Below are 26976 nucleotides of genomic sequence, written 5' to 3'. Positions count from 1 at the left end.
AAGTTGAATATCAAATTAACCAATCAGAACATTTTCAAATAACAACAACAAAAAAAATGCATTAAAAGTTCTAAGTAGGAGCTGGAGAGATGGCTTAGTGATTAATAGACATACAGACAGAAAAACAATGTACACAAAATAGATGTAAGTCATAAAAATTTTATTTAAATATATGAAATATTTTAAAACATTTTAAGTAACCCTACAGTTTCATAACAGTGTTATAATCTCATTCTTGGTCCCATCCCAGGCCAACAATACCAAAGCCCGGCAAAACTTCTAAGAAATTTTGAAATGTGATATTTAAAAATATTAACTCTTATGAGAAAAACTATGGTTGAGAATCTGGGTATAGACGCAGACAAGTTTTAGCTTTAAAGCCTGGACCAAATCACGTTTGTCAGTGTCTTTAAGCAAACTACATATACTCTCTTGATTGTAAATGAGGTTGTAACATTGCCTTTCAACGTTATTGACAATTAAATGGAATAATATAGACAAAGGCATTGCTGTAAGGGTGGCCGTTGTAAATAGTGTCTATGTTATGTAGGAAAACCAACTTTTTGTTTGTTTGTTTTTCGAGACAGGGTTTCTCTGTGTAGCCTTGGCTGTCACAAATTGGATTCTCTTTATAGACCAGGCTAGCCTCAAACTCACAGCAATCTGCCTACCTCTGAAGAAAGGCACGAATCACCATGCCCAGCAAATTAACATGTTTTAAATAGTCTTTTGGAGGGCATTTTTTTTTACAAGACATTTTACCTATATTGATTATGTATAATGCTGGAAACTTCATTAACAGGAATGAGTTAAAATATTTTTTTCTTTTAATTTCAGAGAAATCAATAGTGTCATGAGGATATTTAACTTCTTCTAAAAGGAACATGAGATAATCAATAGTATTTCGTGATGTAGATGCTTCATAAGGTTGGAATCAAATTCAGCTCACTATAGTCAGGCAGGCAGAGGTAACAGAAATCTGGCCAAAAATCTTCCACTTGGTTGGATATAATCCCAAATATATTTAAAGTTAGACACTATGCTATAGTATCAAGCTTATATGAGGGAGGCAGTGATTTTTAAAGAGGTTCCTTGATCCTTATTCCAACCCTCAGTGAATCTTAAGTGGGATATCATGAAAACCATCCTAATAAAATGTCTGTTGTGATTTCTTATACAGCCAATAGCATCATTATTATTAGTTTAGCCTTTGACTCCTTTTAGCAGAAATATTAAACAAGAGAGCAGATATGAAACAGGGATGATATCAGCAAATGAATACTATATCAATTAGATCTATACAACTAAGTGAATACTATTAAACATTAGGATAGAAAAATTTCAGAATCTGAGTGTTAATGTGAGGCAGAGCAAGGAAAGGTGTATCCAAGGCAACAATTTAAGTGCTTTCACTCTATCCATCTCACGGTCTTTGTGGTCCTTGGGGAGATATTTAATATCGCTGGGCCTTAGAACTTTCAGGCCTCCCCACACACTAGCATGGTGAGAGGCTCACGTCACACACTGTTTTATTCTCTGGTGGTCCCTTTCCTTCTGTTAACTATATTCAAACTTATTTTTTTTAAGTTTTATTTATCTGTTTCGTGTGTATGTGTGTGTACCTTGAATGTATGTCCAAGTACCAGGATCATATACCTATTCATAGAGGTCAAAAGAAGGTAGAAGATCCCCTGGAAATGGAATTACAGATGGTTGTGAAACGCCAGATGTGGCTGCTAGGAACCAAACACCAGTCCTCTGTAAGAGGACAGATGCTCTTACATCTGAGCCATTTCTTCAACCCTCTTGACATATTTTATCACCGACACGTAACCTCAGTTTCAAACATATGGGGAAGGCTTTCTTTTTTTTTTTCTGGTTTGCAGCAAGAACCAGTATTGTAACTTTGAGTAACTTACTGATTTTTTTCACACTTTGGTGACTGTTAAATTACAACAGTCTCTGGGAATGAGTACATTTTATATTATACACTCACATTTTGGTACAAATGCAGAAGAGAGGAAGCAGCACACTGATGAATATAGTCAACCTGATGTCCCATCTGCTTCATCAGAGACCATTTTTCCCTTTTTCCCATTTAAAAAATTTCCTGATTTTCTGCAGGGCACAGCTGTGCCTGCAAGATAGATCTTTTTAACTTACCTTGCAACAAGTGTCGTAAGATTGACAGCATAAATGTCAGAATATAATCACTGCAGTATATATAAAAGAACTGTGCATTGGTCTTCAAGTATAATTCCATTTTTGACTAGACATAATAGCTACAGATCCATCCACCAATCGGTACCACAACATAAGACTGACAGATAGCATCTTGATTTCAAGCAAAATCTTTAGAGGCTCTAGGTTCTTTGCTGGGGCCAGGGGGGAGGGGGCGGTATTGAAACAGGGTGTCTCTGTGTAGCCCTGGCTGTCCTGGAATTCCCTCTATAGACCAGGCTGTCCTGGAACTCACTGCCTCCCTCTGCCTCCCAGGTGCTGGTATTAAAGGCATGTACCACCACAACCTATGAAGATTGTAGGCTCTTAAGCTCAAGTTTTATGGGTCATTTCACAAAAGAAATGCTGGCAGAAAACCAATGATCTCAAGTAGCACGCCATTGCACATGCATGTGTATGATATACATGATAAATAAATGTAAGGAAGATATACACACACGTCTTAAGTTTTCAGAAGTTCTTCTGGTAGTTAGCTATTATTATTAAACGTTGACAATTACCATTTATTTTGCTATTGACTGTGGTGGTTTGAATGAAAACGGCTGTCATGGGCTCATGCATTTGACTGTTTCCTTCACAGTTAGGATTGGAAGAAGATGTGGTCTTGTGTAAGCATGTGTGGTTTTTATTGGAGGAAGTCTGTCATGTGGACTTTGAGGTTTCAAAAGCCATGGGCAGGCATGCCTCTTCCCTCCCCATGCCTGCAGACCACAATCTAAAGCTCTGGGCTACTGCTCTATCACCAGGCCTGTCTGCTTTCTACCGTCATGCTCATGGACTAATCCTGTGAAACTGGAAGAAAGCCAGCAGTTAAATGCTTTCTTTTTTAAGAATTCATTCATTATGGTGTTTCGTCACAGCAATAGTAACTAAGACAATAATTTAATTTTTTCCTTACATGTTATTATTTATTTATTTACTTACTTATTTTGGGTTTGTGTATGTGAATTCAAAGGTGTGCCAAAAAATACACATGGAAGTCCCAGGATAACTTGCTAGAAGCGGTTCTCTCCATCCAGCACATATGTGGGACGCAAGGATTGAACTCAGGTCTTTAGGCTTGGCCGCAGACACCTTTATACACTGAACCACCTCACTGGCCCTGTTTTTCATCTAGTTAATTTTCTCTAGTCATCATGTTACTCATCTAAGAGGTGATGATTTTAAAATCTTTCAAGTTGTTACAAAAAATATTAATCACATGACATTCTCACTAATCAAAAATTAGAAGACAGGTTTCTGAGAAAAATAAAAACGAAAAGAAACCAGCGTTTTTACTACATCAGGCACAGTACACCATTGTTACATATACAAAGAGTTTAGAGGGGAAATATGAGATTTGTCTCTTTGGAAAAAAAGTTTTTCATATAAATCCTTTAAAAGCAGTGTTTCTCGAATTATGGCATAATTACTGCAAATGAATTACTTGCATAAATACTGCTGACGAAGGTGTTGGAAATGTGGATCCCCAGACCTCTTGACAGAATCTCTGGCATGGGGCCTGGGAATATGAAGGATAATTTTTACTCCCAAGAGCTGTTTCCGGCACATTAAAGTTCCAGAATGTCCTTTCCGCCAGTCGGTCTAACGAGATGAAGTTCAAAGCTGATTCAAATTAACCTTTGCATGACTGAATGCGAACACCATTTGAAGGTTGCTTCTTTTTACTCTGCCTCTAGTGTCCAAAATCTGACCTCATGGGAACCTGAGGGCCAAGGCTAAGAGGATGAGTTTGCGTTCTGAAGAGGAAAACGTTTGTCTCAGCGACAAAAAGCACAAGTCACACGTATTCAAGTCACACGTATTAGAAGTTGACAGGAGAGCTTAAATGAAACCAACATGCCGTTCAGACAACTGAAAAGCAAGCTATAAACCGGTTCGGGAAGAAAGAGATTGCAGTATAAGGAAAGAGCTGCGCCTTAAGAAAGGGCCCGGGGGTGAGTTAATCGAGGTCTCCCATCTCATTCCGTGAAGGCGCTCCTGGGCTCTGGTGATGAATGTGTTCATTTTGTATGACTTGTTTTGGGTAAATAACCCAGTGCCCTATCAGCTCTGAGGCCCTCAGGTGGTGTGTGTGCAGGGAGGGCTGGGGGGGGGGGGCGGGGGGAGGCTGCCCAGCGCTGGCGCCCCTGGCACTTCCTAGGAGACCCACAGCCCTTTCTCTGCAGCTGTCACTGGAAGACTTCTGGGCTCCCCTCTGGAAGAAGAAAGCCTCCCGTCTGAACAGGCTGTCCCTCCCATCCCTCACTTGCTCTCGGCAAACTCCTCCAAGCCTTTCCATTGTGCTCCGCCGCCTTAATCAGACCGTCATCTTCTTTGTAGTGGGAAGACTTGCTCGACGCTCTCCGAACCTCCAGCTGCAATGGAGCTGTATGGAAAGGTAAACAGAAAGAAGTGCCTCGGCGGGCTTAGCTAGAAATCTGGCTTTTGTGGACGTGTGTGTGTGTGTGTGTGTGTGTGTGTGTGTGTGTGTGTGTGTATGTGCGTGTGTGTGTGTGTTCGCGCTTGCTTGCGTGCAGATTTTAATGCAGTCGTGCGAATGAAGCGCTTTTCTTATATGCGTGCCATCCATTGTCGTGTTCCCGCGTGATTGTTGAATAAGACTGTACAACTACTCCACTACGTGTATGTATAAACTTTCCGGGTTCAGGATAGAGGTAAGGTAAACGCCCGTCTGCGTTGGCAATCGGAACAAAGTGCTGCGTTTCCTAGCCAGAGAGAAACAGTCTGGCTTCCCAAGGAGACACAGAGAAGAGAAAGTTTTTGTTTGGGATGAGCTGGTGTCGTTTTCGCCGCTGCGCTTTGAGGAAATGGTCAGGCAGGCTGAGAACGATAACAACCCGAATAACTGGAAAGGAGAAGGGAGGCTCCACAGCCCTGTGCAGCAGGAGGGGCAAGCCCAAGAGAAGCCTCCTGGGTCTCTGGGAGTTGTAGTTCACGGTTTTCCCATTTGCGCAGATGCCTCTAAAGATTAAACTACAACTCCCAGAAGCTCACGGGGTTCACAGCCAGTACGCCTGTGCAGAGTCAGGAGCGGACAGCTCCGGTGCTGATGTTGGAACAGGATACAGAGCCCCACGCGTGCAGAGTGTTGCGGGGAGCGCGCGGGCTGTGCACGCTTGACCAGGCGCCCGGACCAGCGCTGTCCTAGCAAGAGAGAAAGGACATTTGCCTACAATGAGGCACGAGGCGCCCATGCAGGTGGGTCTACAAAGAAAGAGTGGTCTCAGAGAAGCTGATAGGGTTTCTCCAGTCGCTCGGGAGACTTGATGAAAGATAGATAGGGTTGTTCATTATCTTTCCGGGATCCCGTAAGGAAGCTGACTGTGGAAGATGAAAACCTGAGCTAACAAAGTCAGGACAGACAATCTCTCGCTGGCTTTGATGTTCTTGGCTTCCTTAGGTTAGTGATAGCGGTGTAAACTGGAGATTTTTCACTCACATGAATTAACTGAGAGTTCTCCACCGCGACCGGGTAGAACGAATTCAGCTTAGTTAAAGACAAATTAAGAAAGAAAGCCAGAGCCAGCGCCTCCTAAGTCCTCTTAAAAGGGGGGCGGGGGAGGATAGGAATCAGGGTTCCAGTATTAGAGGAAAAGAGCAAACACATTTATGCTATCATCTCAGAGCTATGCCACCTTTCACCCATGTCTACTCAACTGGCTGGATCAGTTTCGAGGACCCTCTCTTCCCCAGCATTCCTGTGGTGAGGTGGTCATTCACTGTGCTATCAGATTCCACATTTTAATGACATCCTTTGGGTTTACTCCCTTTAGAAAGGAAAAATACCCATGTTGTAGCTACTCACCTAAGTTATGCTTTTAAGTACAAACCGGTTGTTTCTCTTTTCTGTGTAGGACTGGTTAATGCCAAACATAAGGCTATGTTCATTAACCAAGGGAATGAGCCCATTGCGTAACAGAAAGGCGTTTTATGAATGGGTTGAGGAAAGAAGAGACCACTCCATTTGAGTGTGTTGCCTCCTTTCAGAACTCAACCTCTGAAGGCAAACTCAGCCACATAAATATTTGACCATCCAGCCTCAAACATTTCCCGTGGTTTACTCATGAATTAAGGGCTTTATGCATCGGCTTTGATTTAACTTTAGTTTATTGTATATTTATTACATGTACATTTATTAAATAGATACTTAATTATATAAATCCTATCTGGCCTGTTAAATGAAAGCACTGTAGAATTTAATTGCTTGCTGGAGTATTATATAACGGAAGACCTCAAATTACCTTAAGAGTTATTGAAAAATTGATTTGTGCCCAGGAATAGTGAACCCTTTGTGTAACATCTGATATTTCTGTTTGTGATTTAGCTTTTTATTATAGACCTGATGCAAAATGAGTGTGAAAGACAATAAAGACTGTTGCAATCAAGATTATTATCATAAAATAATTTCCCTTGCTGGAGATGTTGCTAGGAGCCAACTAGCTGAATTAATCATATTTGATCATAAGTATATATTAGTAGTTGTCTTTAAAACTGGTTGCTAATATCTCACTCTGTAACCCAAGACAAGCCTTTAACTTGAAGCAATTCTTCATCAGCCTTCCAAACCTTGGGATTGGAGACCATGGTCTTGGCTTTGCTCGTTATTCTTTTTTTTTGGGGGGGGTATATTTATTTAACATCATGTTATGACCCCTAAGTTTATGGCTTTCCAGAATTAAAAAATGAAAAATAATAATGTACAATAGAATTTAAAGTAGACTCCACTGACACCCTGAAATCTTTCTGTCAAATGACAAGTAAAAGTTATTCTATGTTGATTTTATTTTCCTGTGTTGCTCAATCTGTTCAGAAAGGTAATGGATGTAACAAAACTGCAGAGAACTAATGCTTTAGGACACATTTTAAATTATTGTGGGTCTGTCCACCGTGTATACTAGGTACTGTAAAGCTGTATTTCAATTAAAACTCTAATGGCAAATTAATGTAAAAATCAGGTACAATGGAATTAATTTTCTAAAGATACAGGTGCTTTTCTATATATGGTGTGTTTTAATTCACTGGATTACATCTGTGGAATTTAAAATATAACTTCCTCAAAGCTATTGTGAGTATGTGCATTTTCAGAACTCAGACTTGTTTGAAGTGTACTTAATTAAAGCACACACACTGATTCACATTACTGGATTATTGTTAGGAGAGTTTCTCTCATTTTCATATTTTTAAAATTATATAATAATTAGGAGTATAAATGTAATTTAGATTTTCTTTAGCAGCAATTACTGCCTCAGAATCCATTTTTAAACTAAAATCATATTCCATGTGATGTTGAAACACATGAAAAAACAGTGGATATTCCTTTTTTTCTTAGCTGTACCAACACTCTAAACATATGCCCCAAATATTTCTTTATTTAAATTTACAAAGGATGAGTCACAGGAAAGCCTCATTTTATATTTTCCTCATCTCAGAGTTTTCTCCTTTTTTGGAGTATTTAGTTCAGTTGCTGATGTGAAACAAAGAGAGCTTTTGGTTTATTGGCTAGCTTCACAAATATTATATTTTTTACTGAAATAAAATTCTTTTGAAAAATATACAGTGTTTATTATAAAGCATTTGATTCTCTTATGTAGATAGCTTTGTGCTCAGTTCATTCTAGTTGTTTTTAATACATTAATATTTTCTGCAAAATGTTTTTCTCCAAGTCGATAGAAAATAAGACAATACTTGTTTCTTGTAGTGACAACTATGATAATACGTAATGATAGACTTGGATGCTTATATTTTTTTCTCTAATTAAATAATCAAGGATAGCATTTGGTAAGCATGGTGAGCTGAAAACTTTAATGTGGGAGGTATTTATTTCAGTCTTCTCATTCAGTATATCAGTAGGGCTCACGATTGACAGCAAGGTTTTGAGAACAAATTTAATAAGTAGCTAATTAAAAAGTAACCCGTTTACTCGGTGGTTGCCTGTGCAAACCACTGGGCTTTGCATTCAGATGTCATTGTGCTTGTATATATGCACAAAACCCTAATATGCATGATTATATACAGGCCAAAATATTTATAAATAAGTTGTAAAATTCAGCAAATCACCATCACCTACTTTAAGAAAAAGGTTATTGGAGCTTATTAAGATTAAATAACATCTCTCATATTGAAGAGTTAAAATTCCACCAGATCTGTCTAAAAACCTCATGTCATTTCTTCTATTATCTTGATTTCTCTAGAAAGTATAGATGTGTGATGTAAAGGATGAGGAACCTATTGATAAATGTTACTCACTCATTTGGTTGGGAACAAAGAAAAATATTTTGGCCATTTTTTTATGTTTATAAAATAAGATTGTATAAAGAAAACTCAATATTTGGGAAAGCCATTTTGTTGTGAACATCTTGCTCTATCTCTTTATATATATTTCTTTTTCCTGTAGTTTCATCTGTGCTCTAATTTATCTCTCACATTTATCATTTCGCTTAGTTTTATGTTCATCTGAAAAAAGCAGAACCTTTGTATTTAGAAGGGAACTTCAAACAAAAATACATGCTGACAAAATGGGGCAGACTGGAAAGAACTAGGTCCAGCTAAGACTGAAGATGATGCCGAGGTGAAAACAGTAAGGTAGATGTTCAATATAGCCCTGTTATACATAAACCCAGGGATAGATAATTAGTGGCTAAGTATCACTGTTGCATTGGCTACTGGGAGGTTGTGACATTCCTGCATTTCATTATCCGTGAATGCCTGATTATTTTCATCCTCTGCCAACATCCATCTCTCTTGTGCAGTGGACAGTGGATTTCTTTCAAATATTGGGGGTACAGTCTTTCCTATTTCTCTTTGACTTGTCCTTCAGGTATCACATTTTCAGAAATAAGGAGCACAAAACAAAACATGGATGTTCTTGGCCAGATGTACAGTACCGTTCCCGAGTTCCCTGCAGTGGAATGAGCCTTAAAGCCAATTTTTAAAGAGGCAGTTGGTTGCCTCCATAACATCCATGTCGTTACCACATTCACAGACATATCTTGCCAGACCAGTTATGTGGTTTGTAAGATTCACGAATTTGTGAGATTGATAACCTCTCTTCTCCAGTGGCCTGAAGAGCATCTTCCAGTATAATGACAGCTAACAAATGGGGAATCTTCCAATCAGTACTCGCTTGATTTCTCTAAGTCCTGTGAGTAAAGTGTGGTGTCTCCCCACCAATAGTTGTCTTACTATCAAGTTCTGATGGATAGGGGGGAACAATGCCAATAGCTTGCATTGTTTGGGGAGTCGCTGGGCCTGACGACGTAACCACTAAGGTGAAGAGATGTGTCTCACACGGGAATGTAACACCTTTCACCTCAGGGGTGGCCAATATCTCACTATGTAACCCAGACAAGTCTTCAACTTGAAGCAATTCTTCCCAGCCTTCCAACGCTGGGATTGGAGACCACGGTCTCTCTCTCTCTCTCTCTCTCTCTCTCTCTCTCTCTCTCTCTCTCTCTCTGATTTTTCAAGACATGGTAGCCTTTGGCTTTCCTGGACTCATTTTGTAGACCAGGCTGGCTTTGAACTCACAGAGATCTGCCTGCCTCTTCTGCTTTCCCCAGTGCTGGGATTACAGGTGTGCCCTACCATACCTGGCTCTACTTGTCACTCTTACTGGATAGTTCTCAGTGTTATTGATGTTTGCTCAGAACAGCCCACTGTCTTTAGCTTTTTCTCTAATTTTTGTATTGTATTGAGTTTGGCTTTTAAAAAACTCAGTTCCCTTATACTTACATTAGTAGAAGTTTGGCTTTTTAGGATAGAATTGACATCACTGATTTTTATTTTTCTTTTCTACTGGTAAATAGAAGCATTTAAAGTGATAAAAACATCCTCCAAGGATAGCTATAAGCTGACTCATAAGTTTTTGAATGCATTATTTGATTGTATATCATTTCTAACTCTTTGGTCATTTCCTTAGAGTATTTTGGTACAAATACATTTAATTTCCAAAGTTTATATTTTTTCCAGATCTTGCACTGGTATTGATGATTCACTAAAATTTACTTATATAACATTTAGAGGATCAAAATGCGATCCAATGCAAACATATTCTTTGTCTTTATGTGTGCTGTTGTTGTATAGTGTCTAAATGTCAAATTGGTCATCTGTAGTGGCACGAAGATCTGTGTCCTTACTGAGTTGGAACATATTTGTCAAATCAATTCCTGAGAAAGAGATTTTTTAATCTTCAGTGTTGTTTCCCTCCTTTACAGTTTTAATTTCGGTTTTTATGTATTCTGAACCTCTGCTACTAAATACACACACATAATTGTAATTGTTATGTCCTGAAGACTTTCTCTTTTTATTTCTGTCCTATAACCTTCTTTTTCCCTGGCAATGCTACTCTCTTGATGTTTATTATTAGTAAAGGCATTGTTGCTTTAATGGTGTTTATATGTTATGCATGTATTTTCACATTGCTGCTTTCAACTCTTAGGCCTTTACACCTACAATAGGAATCTTATGATCGATGTGTCCAGCCTGAAAATCTCTGCCTCTTATTATCATTTTGATTCATTTTACTTATTGTTATAACTGATGTTGGATTTAAACCAGTCAGTTTGCTATTGTTGTGTACTTACTTTGTTTTTCTATTCCTCGGGTGCTCTTTTCCCATCTTCACTTTACTTAAATATTTTTAGGTTTCTTAATTTCTTTGTAGTTCTTTTTTAAATGTATTCCTTTGTATTTTTTTTCTTTATTCAAAGGCCTACACACTACCTGACTTCACATCCTGCCTAGACTTCACAGTATAGCACACAGTATGCTGTACAGTGAACTTGCTACGATACACTTTCGCATTACGCCTGCCCTTATTATCATTTTAGCTTTAAACATAACATGTAATTTTTCTTCGTTAACACAGACATTCCTGCCACCTCTTTACTGTGTCTAGTATGCTTCCTACTTCTTGAACTTCTATATGACGTTTATCATTTTCTTTCTACTTTCTTCATCTTTACCTATAGTATAGCTCTGTGTCAATACATTCTTTCAGGCTTTGTTTATCTTTTTTTGTTTGTTTGTTTTTTTGATAAATTTTACCTCGAGTTTAGAATTGGAGATTTTATTGCCTTGAGACTTGATGTTCGTATTTTTCCTTCCAGTGCTAAATTTCAATATGCTGCTTCATTGTCTACTGGCTCCACTGTGTTGTGGGATCGTCTGCTCTTCAGATTGATATGCATTTGTGTGTGTATTCATGCTTTCCTTTGTCTGTTTTTAATATATTTCTATCTATTTTTGATATGCCTATTATTTTCCTTTGTAGTTTGTCAATTTTGAGGGTTGAAATGGCCTCTCAGATGTGAGCATTTACATATTACAACAAATTAGAGAATATTTAGTTATTGTATCATCAAATATATTCCCATACCATCTTTCTACTCCTTTTCCTTTTAAGGCTTCATTTACATGTAAGTCATAGTTCTGATACTGACCTAACAACTACAGATATTCTGCTTATTTTTCTTTTCTTTTCTTTTTGTTACATTGTATGATTTTTACTGATTCACCTTTAAGTTTTGTCTTTCTCCTGGGATCTATAGTATTTTGTTAATTTAAGTCCAGTGATTCAATTTAGACATTGTATTATTCCATTTAGGTTTACAGTTGGCTCCATTTAGACTAAAAACATGTTATGTTACCAACAAAAGATAAATGAGCATTCTTGTGCTGAGAGGAGGGTTAAATGTTTAGTAAGACTCTTTGGTAGTATTGTCCAGAAAAATAAACCAACAAAAAGTGATTATTTGAGCTACTTATTGAAAAAAGTTATAGAAATATAAACAATAACCCTACCACTTTGACTATACTTCATAAATTTGAGGTGTGAATGTTGATATTTGCATTTTAATATTACCACTCAATTATGTCTCCATTGATTCTTGTTTCTCTGGTGCTATACTTTTTGTGCCTTAAAATAAAAATTGTGGGTTTCAAGGTACTTTTCAAAAATTGAGCAAGGTTTATAATTCTAAAAAAAAAAAAATCAAAAATCTAATTTCTTTGCCAACTCATATCTTCTTTCAATCGCTTCAGTTCTACAGACCAAGAAAGTTTTATGCAATATTGACATGTCTCATAATGGTTTAAAGTATCAGGTCAGTTTTATTGAGGTCATTAAACTATATACACATATGTAAATATATATATATATACACACACACATATACATATGTTTTACACATATATGTGTGTGTCTGTGTTTTATTATATGAAAGCATAGGGGTGAATGACTCAGGTGTCCAGGCCTCTAGCAAATGCTAGCAAGTCTAAGTCAGATTGGGTATAGTACTAGAATTCTTAAAAAAACAGTAATTTGTGTGTGCTTGACCCCATGAGAAAAGTCAGGAACCGTGCCATTTAGCTCCCATACCCTTAGCTTTTCATACCAAAACCAAAGTCATAATGTAACCTGAGGAGAGGCTGAGAGCTTCTTATCTGTCCATTGCCATGAGGTTAAGTGTAACCCATCAAAGATTCCTGTGTGACTTGTAAGTTACTCCGTAGCCTTGATGCCTATCTGATTTTACCAACCTGACAATCTCGTGATCTAATACAGATGAACAATTTCTGTGCCAGTGGCCGTAGCTTGATGGGCCTTAACAATCTTAAAGAAAGGATGCATTCAGGACTGTCTGGCAAATAATGATTCTCATATCACCCTCATAAAGATAGATATTCTTCTGAAAACTTGATTCAATAAACACCTGTGAGACAACTGGAGAAGGGGATGCAGGCGGGCAGGTGAGCGTGCGTGTAGGAATAGGTTCATTCTCTATGGAGATAATAGTGATGGCGGCTTTCTGATGAGAAGCCGGGATGTCTTCATCAGTTATTTTAGCTGGTGGAACCCTGAAATCCCGAAATGCACGCACACTGACCGCAGGTTCCTCAAGGGTGGTTGGATGTTTCTTTGTCATAGAAATATGTGGACAGCTAGGCTTGCCCAGATGAATGTCCAACACAGAGGACATTGATGGTGGAATGAGGGAAGATGTCCAGAACAAGAAGGCTCACCTCAATGTTTGAAAATGCTAGAAATGTTTAATGCCTTAAATCTACTTAAGGACAAAAGCTTGTTGGGAAACAATACATGAGAATTAAAATTCAGGCCTATTTCCTCCAGTGAGAAGGCTTTAGAGAGGTTTTCCTTTCATAGTGCTGGCTGTATCTGTTTTGTTTTGCTTCTTATGGTTTAAAGAAGACTTATTCTTATAAGAAATATGTGTAACTTCGTCATGTCAAGTTGGACACTGGCTATAAGCTTTTAGTACTCTCTGATAAAAATGAGCTATGACGGTACCATAGTGTTACTTAAACAAAGACTCCTGAAAAAGCCGAGACAACCTTCTGGGGGTCTCAGCAGATATATTGCACGAGCTCTGAGAACGTGATGCCTGCTTGTTGTTTTAAACAAAATTTCAATCATTCAGGTCTTACCAATGAAGTCTCTAGAGCGAGATGCTGGGGTGAAAGCTTGCTAGCCCAGAGAGGCAGAGACAGCACCAGGCTGAGCTTCCTCCTCAGCCTATTTCCTGAAAGGAAAAGGAAAAGGAAACCTGGAAACCTCCTTCTTCCCCATGTCTTCTCAAAAACCCGGCAAGCTGAATGTCACTCCCTTCTACTTTATTTGTGTCTCTCTATATCCATTCCTCTGACTTCCTCTCATTCTCTGTTTTTGTTTTTTGTTTGGTTTTTTTTTTTCTATGTTCACTCCCTGACAACTGGTTGTTTGCTCTGCCTCTTGGCCTATGGTTCATTTTTTTTTTTAAGCTCTTGGAGTAAAGATGTGTGCTAGGGCTAAACCACAACACAATTAGACACAGGGTTTTCCAGCAAACAACACAACCTCAGGCTCACAGCATGACCAAAAATCTTGTGACAACAACTTCTTACAGGTTCGCCTCCCACTATTCCGATAGTGCTCACAGGAAAATAAAACACCAGTGCACAGAAGGCTCTTTCACAGAGCGAACTGAAGGAGAAACCATTTCCCAGAATCATCTTGCCTAGAAAGGCTGGGCACTGTAAGGTACTGAGCCTTCTCCGACACAGCCAGTGTTAAATAGTGAAATGTCATGGTCATCAGAAGGACTGGCTGGTCAAGACAGTAGCTAGTGCAGACCTCGTAGTTCTTTGTCCCTAGAGACCACAGAGTAAATGTCAAGTTATTCAGTTGCCTTCTGTGCAGATGCCTGAGAACTTGACCGCATGAGCGAGCCCCAGCTGCTGAGAGGAGGCTTCTGGCAATGGATTTCACTTCTGACTGATAAAAAGAACTATGTGGAGACGGAGATTCTTACGCATGAATGCTTCTTGGTCCCACCCCAAATATCCAAATTCTGCAGAAGTTTCAGTCCATCTCTTTACTTTAAATCTAGCATAGCCTATAAAAGTTTAAATTTATATCCCAGAATAAAAATATGTGAAACTAGATAAACATGTACTTAAGAGCACAGCATTGGATACTGCTGCCAAGGAATGATAAGAAAGCTTACACAAATTTCATCCACATCTGCAAGAAAGCTTTTGACGTTTCCTTTACATTTTGCTGTGGAAAGGCCTTTTCACTTTTATGAATTGGAGTCTATGTACAGAAAGTGTAAATTTCAAGATTTCTTGAAAACGCTCTCTTTGTTTTAAACCTTATTTTCCTTTGTCAAATCTGTGTATGAGGAGGACAGTTCCCTGGCTCTTAGAAAGAATTTGGGGCTTGGAATCTCAGCATCTCTTCTGCTCTCTGCCAACCACAAATGGAATGACTAGTCATACCCCAAGATTGGGGGTGTTAGCACCAAAAAAAAAAAACTCAAAACAAATAAACAACCCTGCTGTATGCCATGGGTTATAGATAACCAGGTCAGATGGTCATCATGGCCACACTATGACACAGTATTGTCAAAATACATATCACATAGTATATTTCGAGTTTTGAATTTTGACCTGTTCTCGGGCTAGTAATGTCAATGTGAGGGGTGACACTCTTTTGACACTGATCATCAGCACCCCTGCTCCCTTTAAGTCACGTGATCCTGAGGGTAGACAACTGATACACAATATACTGTGCTTGCTGGGTAAGGTTGGTATATTTGATGTGCTTTCCACCCTAATTATGGTTTTAATTTATGATATGTTTATCAATATACACTTCAGTGTAAGATGGAGGGTACATCCTCAATGTATATTACATTATTTATGCACAATATATGCTTCTCTTTAACAGAGGAATAGCTGTTCCTTTTAGGAGAGGTTCACTTACCTCTTTCATATTCTTTGTCATTTAAGGTTCAGATATGATGAGACTAGAATGAACCAGCTGAGCCTGTATGTAGCTAACTCTTGTAGGAGACATTTGGTCCAGGCAGCCCAGTACTCAAGCTGAGAAGTTAAGCAAGCCTGAAAATGTATGGTTGCCTTCACTTGGCCTTCCTTTCCACATCTTTAACTTCATCTTCAAAATTGGAGTGATAATTTCTGCTACTGCAAGGAAGAAGCTCAAATGTCATTCTTGTTGTTACACAAAGACAAAGATGAACTAACTTGTATTACTCAGGATTCCCCAGAGAAACAGAACTGGTAGAATGAATGAATTTAATGAATGAATATGTGTGTGTGTATATATGTTCATCCATATACACACATATATGCATACATACACACATGTGTATATGGTATTAAAGTGGCTTACAGGCTGTTATCCAGCTAGCCCAGCAATAGCTATATACCAAAGGAAAGCCCAAGAATTTACTACTTATTCAGTCTACAAGGGTAGATGTCTTGGCTGCTATCTAGTGCGTGCATTGGAATTCCAAAGATATACCTCTGACGCCAGTGAAGGAATGACCTTGCCATCAAGCTCAAGAACAAGCAGGCAAAAAGCAAATGCTTTCTTCTCCCTTGTCCTTTATGTAGGCTGCCATGGGAAGGTTTGGCCCAGATTAGAGATTTGTCTACTGACCCGAAGTGACAGAGATTTAGAGTGGGTCTTCCTAAGTCAAATGACTCAATTAACTAAAAATCCCTCATAGCTGTGCAAAGCATCTTGGGTTTTTAGTTAATTCCAGGAGAAGTGATTTAGACAATGACTTGAGTCAAAATCACTCGGGCAGAGCCTACAGAGAGGTGTGTTTCAACTCAAAGCAAGAAGAGCTTCGCAGCACGTGGAGTTATTTCACAGTGGAGCAGAAGCAGACTGTGTACGACAGTGGACCTACTGTGTGCGGTGGACACTGAGAGATGTGCGGATGGCACAAATGGGACTCCTGGCATTGTTGGTGCACTGCACTGCACTGAAGAGCCTTTGTAGCCCCAGGAGTCTTTCCTTTTTTAAGCTTCAAAAGTAATGCTGTTGAAGGAGTCACTAATACCTGGTCCATGAAATCCGACTTGCCTGCCTATCCATGATTTCAAGGCTCAGTTCTATTCTTCCGTAATGTTTCTGGAATATTCACCACAGCTTAGTATGCAGACATGTCAGTAAGTTCACATAGCTGCTGAAAGCCCCAGTGACCTTCCACGCTGCTATAGAGTGAACAAATGAGTCTCCGTTCTTAGCAAGACTGAAGATGTCTCTCGCTCGTCTTCTGAGCCAGGATTTATTTCATTAGTCTGAATTTTTACAAAACATGCACGTGTTTGCTGCAGACACTCATGAATCTGTGAACTTTGTGGATGATATAAATCCAAAACAGTAGAAAAAGAAAAACAATGTTTAAAAGTAAATGGAATTGAAGTATTTTTTTTTCTAATCAGTTCCACACTAGGGAAGCTAAAGCAGAAAGACACCTCAGAGCCCAGGGTCTGAAGCCAGTCTAGACAACATACCAGACTATCTCAAAAAATTAAAAAAAAAAAATATATATATATGGAAAACTGAAGAAACAAAGAAGAAAGGAAGAAATGAGAAAATAAAAGGGAAAATAAAAATCCCTGCATCAGGAGACTTTCTCTGATAGACATAGTCCCCCAGGGCCACTGCCCTCACACTGAGTGTCTCTCCATACTGTGGTTCAACACACCCGCTTTATTAACCCTTAGACTTACAGCTGGTGCTTCCCAGGGAAAGCTTATGTTTCCAACTCCATCCTCACAATTATGTTTAAAACCCTCTCCATTCATGATGCCTTCATTGCTTCAGCTGTAGCATCAACAGCCCTTTATGAATAGCGGTAGCTCGCTCCACACTTTCTTCGAAGGCAGCCCCGGGAGCACATGACCTGTTGGTGGGCCACCGCACGGCTACAGGCTGCAGAATGTGGTATGGGAAGGAGACTGAGCCGTCCTGTGGAAACTAAACTCTTTTCCGACTGTGGCTTAGCTGCATATCCTCCAGCCTCATCCCAGAATTTAAACCGGTTCATGACAAGACATCAAAGGGCTTTGTGAGAGCTGCTGGAGTAGCAGCTCACGGAAGGCTAGTAATTGGTGAATGGGCTTCATCTGTAGGAATGACGATACCAAAATAAAAAACCAAACAACAACAAAAACTACAACTCAATTACCTTTCTATGAGGGTGTTGGAAGCCATTCACTGTTCAAGAAGCTTCTCGTTAAACTGATGGGCTGTGAGCCAACTTTACCTTTGGCTGCCAGTGCTGGGTGTGGATTACCTGGGCATGCGTGTCGCACAGCTACCGGGGGAGGTGATGTTGCCTGTTTATGGGCCTGGGTTCACACACTAGTAAACACTCCCTACATATTGTCGCTGCTCTCTGGATGTGTTGTTGTGATCATATGGCTATACAAGGAATGCTTGAGTCTGTATTAGTTTAGGGAATGTGAAGTTCAATCAGAATTTTAACTCTTGTGATACGCACAGATACTCTCTTTGTATTACTTTTAAACAAATAATTGCACTCTCCTGTAGGCCATGAGTGTATGGAAAAGGGGTAGATATTCCCTCATCTCCTGTCCTTCTTCTCGTTCTGATGTGAGTCCCTCCTCAACTCTGTCTCCTGGCTTCAGGCAATTAACGTCATCCTAGGTTTCTTAGATGAGCCCAAGTGCTGTTTATTATTTTTGGTGCTCTATCTTCTGCTGGAGCTCCTTTTGTCCCTTCTCCTAGGATTATTTCATTTTTTGTTGTTTCAACAAAATACCTGGTGCTGGATACTTTATAAAGAAAGGGAGCACATTGCACCAAGTACATTGTCTCAGTCCTCTATGGATGTAAGCCCTCTATGGATGGTCTTGTAGCTGTATCGCGGTATGTGGGATGATATCATGATGTGAATACATATAAGAGTCAGAGATCACAGGGTGACGTATTGTTTTTGCCATAACAATTGTGGCAATGCCAAGGTCCCTTGAGAATTTACATTAGTCTCCTCTGAGAGTGCTGTTCCCAATCACCTGTTTGGGACTAAAGTTCTTACCACTTCAGATGAAGCCTCCACCTCAGGAACATACTGAACTCATAGTTTCTCAAGGGGAGATGTAATAAATATTAAGCAGATTTATGGGAAAACAGATTGTAGCCTAGCAATTTCAGCAGAACATGTTGCAATGATTCCAATGTTTTATATGTAACTCTCCAGTGCATTGGCTGCTGTGTGTGTGTGTGTGTGTGTGTGTGTGTGTGTGTGTGTGTGTTGGGGGGGTATATGCTTGAAATGTAGCTAGTGTCATTAAGAAACTACATTTGGACATTCTGTTTAATTTTGGTATAGTTTAAATTGCCATATGTTCTTTGTGGTCAGCACATTGACTAGCAGAGCAATTGCCAAATAATTCATAGCATCAGAAAGGTGCTGAAGCAAATGGATTTCTTTCCTTTCTCTCCTGAAGCAGAGTGGTACTTAGGGAGTGATACAATACTGCTTTGGTGGATATTAAGTTTATCAAGAAAATGAGGACAGATAGGCACCTGCTTAAGGCATTTATACGTAACAAGAAACCAATCTCTATTCTATACTGAGTTACAGATCTGATTTACAGAAATATTTTCTATTACTTTCACAAGCATCCTGGGTAGGTATTGCATCGTTTTCATTTCATGCGATAGGGAAACTGTAGTCTATCAGTTAAAACAAACCCACAAAGCATGTACAGAACTCCCAGACAGTAAAACATGTATACAATGAAGAAAATTGAAAATAAATAAAGCCAAGCTCGCAAAGAGGGTAAGTAACAGAATCAGTGCTTGAAACCAAGAGGCTTCACCATGCTTCTCAAGAAATGCTTCCCACATGGCCTTCTGGAGTACTGTGCTTACTTCTGTGATGTTACCAGGAAATAGGTCAGAGGTCAGGAATGTGTTCCCTGGCACTGACTGCCTGGTTTTTGGATCCTGACTCTATTACTTACCATCTGTAAAAGCTTGAGGACATTATCTCATATTTCTGAAGCCCAGTTTTCTCATTTTAATAGGGATAAGGTACTCACCTCGTGTATATATATGAGGTACATCTGGAACCATATAAATTATCATTTTTTTTATGTTAAGGACACTGACATGTATGTTTGGGATGCTGACTTGATATGGTAATAGATGAAATAGAGATGTGCTTAGATTTTTTTTTTTTCTAGGAAAAACTAGTAATTCACATTTTTTTAAAGAGAAACCTTGCTCAGTCACTTTGGAGTCTCCCTAACTGAGATTGCTATATTTCAGAGGCCCCTGCCCTGCAATTCCTCATATCTTTGCTTCTCACGTTACCTTGAGAGACGCTGCCTTTGGTGTCTTTGATTGCTTGTGGATGCTGAGCAGTGACAAGCACCAACACAGCTGGAAAGAGCTGTAAGATTTTCTGTTCTGTGTTCCAGCTGGGAATTATCGCCATGGATACCAGCATCAGAGAGGGACTGCAGAGTGCTCTTTCCTTGCCTCCCGAGTCTCTGACATCTGTTTCTGGCAAGGGCAATTAATGAGTGTGCCGCTAGCTTCATATCAAATGGGGAGACTGATCCATGCTTGTTCCCCCCACAGATGGCCTCTGCCCAAGATTCCAGGTTTGGCCAGAAAGACTCCTCCGACCAGAACTTTGACTACATGTTCAAGCTGCTGATCATCGGCAACAGTAGCGTGGGCAAGACGTCTTTCCTGTTCCGCTATGCAGATGACTCCTTCACATCTGCATTCGTCAGCACCGTCGGCATTGATTTCAAAGTCAAAACTGTATTCAAAAATGAAAAAAGGATCAAGCTTCAGATTTGGGTAAGTGACTTTGAGCCGAGACCACCTTCAGGCTGAGGGTGCTGGACGTACAAGAACACAAAGGAAAAAAAAATTCTACTCTGTCAAGATTGCAGGGGGTCCTCGAGCTTTGATTTCCAGCCTTTTTGCTGTAGGACATTGTGATTCAGAGAGTGACGCTATTCAGCAGTCCTTAGAGGAGAAGAAATCCAAGCTCAGGTGGTTGGTGCCGTGGGGGGAGGGGAGCACTCAAATAGAGTGGGGGTCTGCCTCGATCACAGTGACCTTGAGCAAGTGCGTAAGTTCTTCTGTGGTTGTATTTAAAAGTACGTCCTTAACGTGTGATACATTTATATCCGGCCTTTTCAGGGCTGGCACTGCAAAAGAGATGATAGAACTTAGGAGAAAGTAAGACTACTTCCCAATGAAGTTCCAGTCCTAACTTCAAGCATAGTGTTTCTGCTCTAAAAACCACATTTGTATGCTCAAGAAACAAAATGCTTGAAAGAAGGTTCTTCGCAAACTTTTTAAATCAGTTGGCTAGATTTCTGACCCTCCCAGCGCCTCGAAGATCAGAGGTTTCTTAACAAAATTGTTGGCGTAAATTTAGAAAACCAGAGGGTGAGAAACAAGTACATGGATTTGAGTAGCAGACCCAAGGGATGCAGTGGTGAAGTGACTAAGATACTGGGCTATGGCAAACAGATTTACGTTGTAAATGTCTTAGTAGATTCGTAGATGGCCTGCCTCGACAGTCCGCTTGGACTGCTTCTGCCACTCAAATTCATCGAAGCAATAAACAAGTATTTCCCAGGAGATGCCGTCTGCCTCTTTTGCAGACAGTACCATTTGATGTTGGTAGAGGCCTGATCTGCAGGGTTGGGGCCTCTTCGGTTAAATATGGAAAGCTTAAAGACAGACAAATCCCAGACTGTGGTATTTAGACTTCAAAAAAATAAAAAAAAAAAGAACAACCTACATTGTGATGTTTATATAAACTGCATGACCTTTAACTATCTTAAAGGTTTTAGGGATAAAATTTAGAGATGCAAAGATGCAGATAGAAACATGGGCAACTTTCCGACAGTAGATTATGACTTACACTAACTCTGGAATCTTCTAGGACTAACTAGAACTCGGGTAAAAGCTCTGTAGTTCAGCTCTCGTCTTAGCATCCTCCTGAAGTCACTTCGGGGTACAACTTGTATGTGGGTACCTGCATTCAGTTCTCGGTCACACACCCTCAGTGCATGCAGACAAAACGATGGCGTCCATTGCTTCACGTGCAGGGCCTGTTTCATTCTCTTCTATTTTAGCTTCGGGCAATCGTCGCTGTCCTAGGGTAGATACATTTCCTATTCAAGTTTAAGAATGTTACCTTAAGTTCTGGGGCTTTGGTGGGTTGAGAAATATATTAATCTGGCAATCAAATATCTCTTATCTTCGTGTTAGTATGCTTTGTGCTCATCAGAAAGAGCAGTCATTCTTTGGGCAGACACCACCAAGTTTCTTTTTCTTCTTTGTCTTTTAGAGATATTTAAAAACAATCCTTGTAGCCATCTAGACAATATACTAACATGGCATGCTAAATTGCCCTTTTGATCATTAGTGGTTTCCTAAATTGAAGTGGCTGACATTTATTGAGTTAAAACATTACCTGTCCTTAATACAAAGCTTATATATTTCAAAAAATAAAAAAAGTTATACTTATGTGGCTATTTTCTTAAAATAGTTCTGCTTCTAGGCCAGAGGTAACTAGTTCTCTGTTCATGGGAACTCAGGTTTGGCTCCTTCCCTCTCCTTTCACTTCTGGGTGATGTTGTACCTCCTGCAGTCTCTGGCCTCCTTGTGAGTCCCAGTTTCTATGACCTCTGTGAAGCCTCTGAAGGTCTTCTTCTCAGACTCATCCTGGTTCCACAAGGTACATCACTTTTCACAGACAGACCAACATCATACCTCATTTCAGAACTCCATTGCCTGCTTCTAGAGACACCCATACCTCCAAAACCAGCCACCTTGAAGCTTTTCTTCTCCTTCTTCACAACACTAGTTTATTCTTCATTTCTACTTTCACAATGAAAACATAATCTTATTGCCCATGTCAGGACCACGCCTGCAATCCTAGCACTTTGGAGCCAGAGGCGACAGAATTGTGAGCTTGAGGCCAGCTTAAACTACAAAGTAACATCAGATGTCCTTAAAAAAAAAAAAATCACAAAAAAAAAAAACATAACTCCCAAATCTCTCGAAGCCAACCAACTAACAAAATCACCACCCCGTTTCTTGCTTATGGCTATACTGGGGGCTCTCAAAGTACCTATAATTTTAGGGTCGTGAGAATTAGTTTTACACTGCCTTGCAGCATCTGGTATACTGAACAGGCCACATTCAGAAGAACGCAGTGGCGTAGAAAGAGTTTGTGCTTTTGAATGTGCATATAGTTAGAGAACTTAAGGCACATGGAGAAATTCAACACTTCTATTAGCAAACACTTACAGGGTAAGTATTATAAAAAACTATCAGTTGTTTGTTAAATGTCCTTATCTTGTCTGCTTATCCTCCTGACGATCCACGTTGTGTTTATCACCTTTCCTAAGGAGTCTGAAAATGGTACATGCTAAATAACCACTTCAAGGTAACCATACGCGGGGAGTGCCTAAGGGGATTTTTAGGCTTGGTTTACCAGCTTCTATTGTTGCGCTTGTTGAATGTCACTGCTGTGGCAGACTTTCATGAGGGTGGAATAACGTGATAATCTTGGACCACACATCCTGGTATACTGAAGACATTTGGGGAAGAGTTTGATTGTCTTATTGGACTGAGGTTTGAGAGAAAATAGGGAGGAACATGGCCTACACTTAAATGTACATATTCCTGTGGTAACTTCAGAGATTCCTGTTTCTATGCTCTAAGTGCAATGGAAAATATTTCATTCTGTGTAGTTATTGCTGCTTAACAAAACTGATAGTTTATTTGTTGCTATATTTAACACTGGTGGTTTGACATATCTTGGTGGTTTAGAAACCAATTTACTGCTCTTCACAGACTATTTTGTGCACTTATGTTAATGTCTAATTAATTTAGTAAGCCATCAAAAAAAAAAAACCCACATCATCTCACTGTCTTACACATTTCAAACAAAAGAAGTGAAAGAGTTTCACGGTCAAAGATCCCCTGACTGTGGATCACTCCACTGCACAGCACCCTTTACCAAGATAGACAGGAACTGGAAAATACCCTGGAATGTTCTGATAGTGAGGCGGCATCAAGAACTGAAAACAGTACATGTTGGACAAGGGCACTTGCCAAGGTCAAGTGAGGCTTCTGTCCTGTCAAACTTCTGTCAGTATTTAATTTCCTACAAAGGTACCTAGTTAGGAAACAAGATCTAGAGAAGTTAATGCAATTATAGCTCACGCCAGAGCAGAACCTTAAGTCTACATCTGTTGGGACTTTGACCAGTCTGATTTTCACTGTACTGAATCCACATTCAGGATAAGGAATGAACTATGAAAACGTGGACCAACCTCACATCTGATTATCAGTGAACGATACTAAATACAGACAAATCAAATGAGGCTGGATTTCACATAGTGTTTCTATGTCAAGAGGGTGAAGACTCCGTGGGAAGGGGCAGAAGAAAGACTCCTGCTTTTTCTCCTGCTTTCCCTTCATGTATTGTGTGGGATTTTCTCCAAAACTGCCTGCTGGATTGTCCACAGCTGCATTCAGATAAAGATTTTGAACAGCAATGAGAAATGTATGCCTCTCTTTCTAGACATCTTATCCCTCTACTTTATGGAACTTAACACCTTGAGTACATTTGTTTAGAGACATGTCATCCTTCAGCTGTATTTACTTATAAATTTTAGATTAAAATAACATATTTATAATCCCTTTACTCTTAATCAAGCTAACCTTTCTTATTGAAGTTTAATTATTTATGAGTTTCATGTTAAAAAAATACAACATTTCAGAGTTTACAAATGTTTAATGCTGGAAATATACTGGTGATAGATTTCTGATATTTTAGTGTAGGTCTGAAAAAGGAAAAAAAAAAACTATCTTGCTGGGAAGTGGTGGCACACTCCTTCAATCATAGCACTCAGCAGGAAGAGGCAGGTGGATCTCCGTGAGTTCAAGGCCTGCCTGGTCTACAAAGTGTGTTTCAAGACAGCCAGGTCATCACTAAGAAACCCTGTCTAAATAAAGAAGTTGTCTGGTGTCCCTAACTGAGAAGACTGGAACTGTGTTTATTTTGAGAATCTAGAAATAAGAAGGCAGCAGCTTAAAGCAATATTTGTAAACTGAAGAGGACTGGCAGCTATTGAATTTAGAATGTTGAGGTGTCCACACATGACGGGGGGGTGTCTTGTGAACAAACCACGGTTTGGTTTCATTCTATCTAATTTCTGAAGCCCCAAATTCACAACTGACTTTAATGGAAGACTAGCTGCTTAGTTAGAGAATAGGGTTCTCATGTAGGAAGGGTCAGGTTTGGAGAGGGGTTTACCATTTACTTAAAGACTACAAGTATTCATGATTTCCAGTCTTGTCATGTTCAGTGTTCCTCACTGTTTTTGTTTTTTTTTTTGTTGTTGTTTGTTTGTTTTTTCTCTCTTGTACCCTTTTCCTCTCTGTATTTGTATTATTTTGAATGAGAAATGTCTCTCATAGGTATTTGGACAGTTGCATCCCAGCTGCTGATGATATTTGGGGAGATTGTGGAACTTTTAGAATCTGGGGACTCGCTACAGAAAGTGCTCAGAATGGGCAACAAAATATATTCATAAGTTGCTTAATACACTAGTAACTGTTCTGGAATCTGTGAAGGAGATGGTGCAGACCTGTTAAGACAATGACGGTGGTCCTGGTTTTGACTGGAGGTCAGGGAAAAGGACATTTTAAGACATGCTTTATTATTTAAATTGACAAGGTTAACAGAAAGAGCAGAAGAGGGCTCTGCCATTGAAGAGATAGTTTGTGGTACTTGGTTGCTGGGTATGAGGGAGAAGCAGGTGTATCCAGAGAATTAGGAAACTCTGTATGGTCATGAGGAAGAGGACAGGTAGCTGTAGCCAAGAGTCTCACTCAAGAGTTCTGCAGAAAAGAATGGGAAAGGAAGTTAAAGCTTTTGGGACTGACTGACTAGGGTTGCTTCTGCAGTCTCTGGGGTATAGGGCGAGCCCTAATTAGTCTGGGCACATGAACAGCGGTCCAGAGTATGAGAGGCACATGAAGGAGGTGGGTTCGAGATGAGCTCTTGGCTGGTTGGTTTCCAGTGTTAAAGCATTCCTCAGTAAGTTATTGGCTTCAGTGTTGACTGACCTCGAGAAGCACAGCTGCCCCTCCTGTGCACAAGAATGAGTGGGCCTAGGAATGAAAGGGAAATGAATGAAACACAGATTTCAGCTCTGACGGAGGCTGGAATTCTAAATACTCTCACACAGGCTCCATGTATTTCTGGACCTCAGTATCTGTGAGACTGGAAAGCTGGGGCAGAAAGATATTGCAAATTGTTGACCGAACCCTTGCTGATATTCAATTATATTAATAGTATCACTGCTAGCAACATTTTTGAGCCCAGTACTGAGCATTGAGCTATACAGTAATACACAGACCTTAGAATTACTTAATGGCACAGCTCTAGACTGGAACTGGAATTCCCTATGTATCCTCAGTGGGTCTTAAATAACAATAGTGTTTGTTACAATAAGCCCTCTAGGTTTTTCTGTTTTTGTTTTTGTTTTTATACAACCCAGTGAAGGAAGACAGCACTGTAGACCTGTTTCATAGATAAGGGAAACACACACACACACACACACACACACACATAAGATAATGTCTTTTGCCCTAGGACACGGGTGAGCTAGCTTACAACCTTGGTACTATATTGAAAATCTGGGCATTTGACTGTACCGTATAAATGAGGTCTGGAGGCAGGGCAAAATTTCCTTGACTCCTTGGGAAATCTGACATTAGATCTTGCATATCTTAATCCCCAGTGGTGACTTTTCTACACCGTGTAATCACTCATTACCTTTCTTACTTGTTCCAAGAAATGTATAGTTCTAGAGTCACGGGGATCTCCTGCTCTGCTGGAATTTACTGTCCGGCAGCCGGGGCACCTTGGGCATCATCTGCTTTGTGTTTGAAGTAGATCGGCACAGCAGAAGGGACAGGAACACGCTCAAGTGGCTCCTTCCTTCGGGGTTTCTGGAACACCTGCTGCCGCTGCTGGCGAACTTGCCTACAGTCAGGAGTGTAGGCAGGGAAGCGCCCAAGCAAAGGAGGGATGAACACCTGTGCAACCATAGTCCCGCCCCTAGCTTTACATCCCGTGCCCATTTAGTCCCGTCTTTCTGCTCATCAATTTGAGGTTGCTTATAGAGTCTTCTAGTCTATTTCAAGGAGCCAACATGCCCTGTCCAGACCAGCTCCTTAGGAGAATCACAAACAGTAGTGACAGCTGCCGGGGCGTGCTTGCTGTTGCCATTTCTGTGCTCTTTTCCCATCACATTTCTTTTAAGTTAGCACTTGCTTTTCCTGGGAGATTGAGAAAGGCCAGCTTTCATTTCTCTCCCAAGAGGAAG

At 39.9% G+C, this 26976-nt stretch overlaps 1 protein-coding gene across 2 annotated transcripts in view; it reads left to right on the top strand.

Annotated features, from left to right (window-relative positions):
• Positions 1-4067: 4067 nt before the first annotated feature.
• Positions 4068-26976, top strand: part of Rab3c (RAB3C, member RAS oncogene family) — a 213968-nt gene continuing 191059 nt past the window's right edge. Inside the window, exons 1-3 of one of the 2 annotated variants that reach the window (XM_060385711.1) lie at positions 4068-4178; positions 4410-4621; positions 20177-20404. In XM_060385711.1, the coding sequence (XP_060241694.1) occupies positions 4604-4621; positions 20177-20404 (246 nt within the window). In that variant the 5' untranslated portion in view covers positions 4068-4178; positions 4410-4603. Of the gene's footprint in view, positions 4179-4409; positions 4622-5252; positions 5443-20176; positions 20405-26976 lie in introns of those variants that run through there. The other variant, XM_060385710.1, reaches the window with a different exon arrangement.

This window comes from Meriones unguiculatus, chromosome 6 (genome assembly GCF_030254825.1).
Source record: "Meriones unguiculatus strain TT.TT164.6M chromosome 6, Bangor_MerUng_6.1, whole genome shotgun sequence".
In the NCBI taxonomy this organism is placed as follows: domain Eukaryota; kingdom Metazoa; phylum Chordata; class Mammalia; order Rodentia; family Muridae; genus Meriones; species Meriones unguiculatus.
Note: the sequence above shows the minus strand (reverse complement) of the source record. Positions and strands in the feature narration are given on the sequence as shown.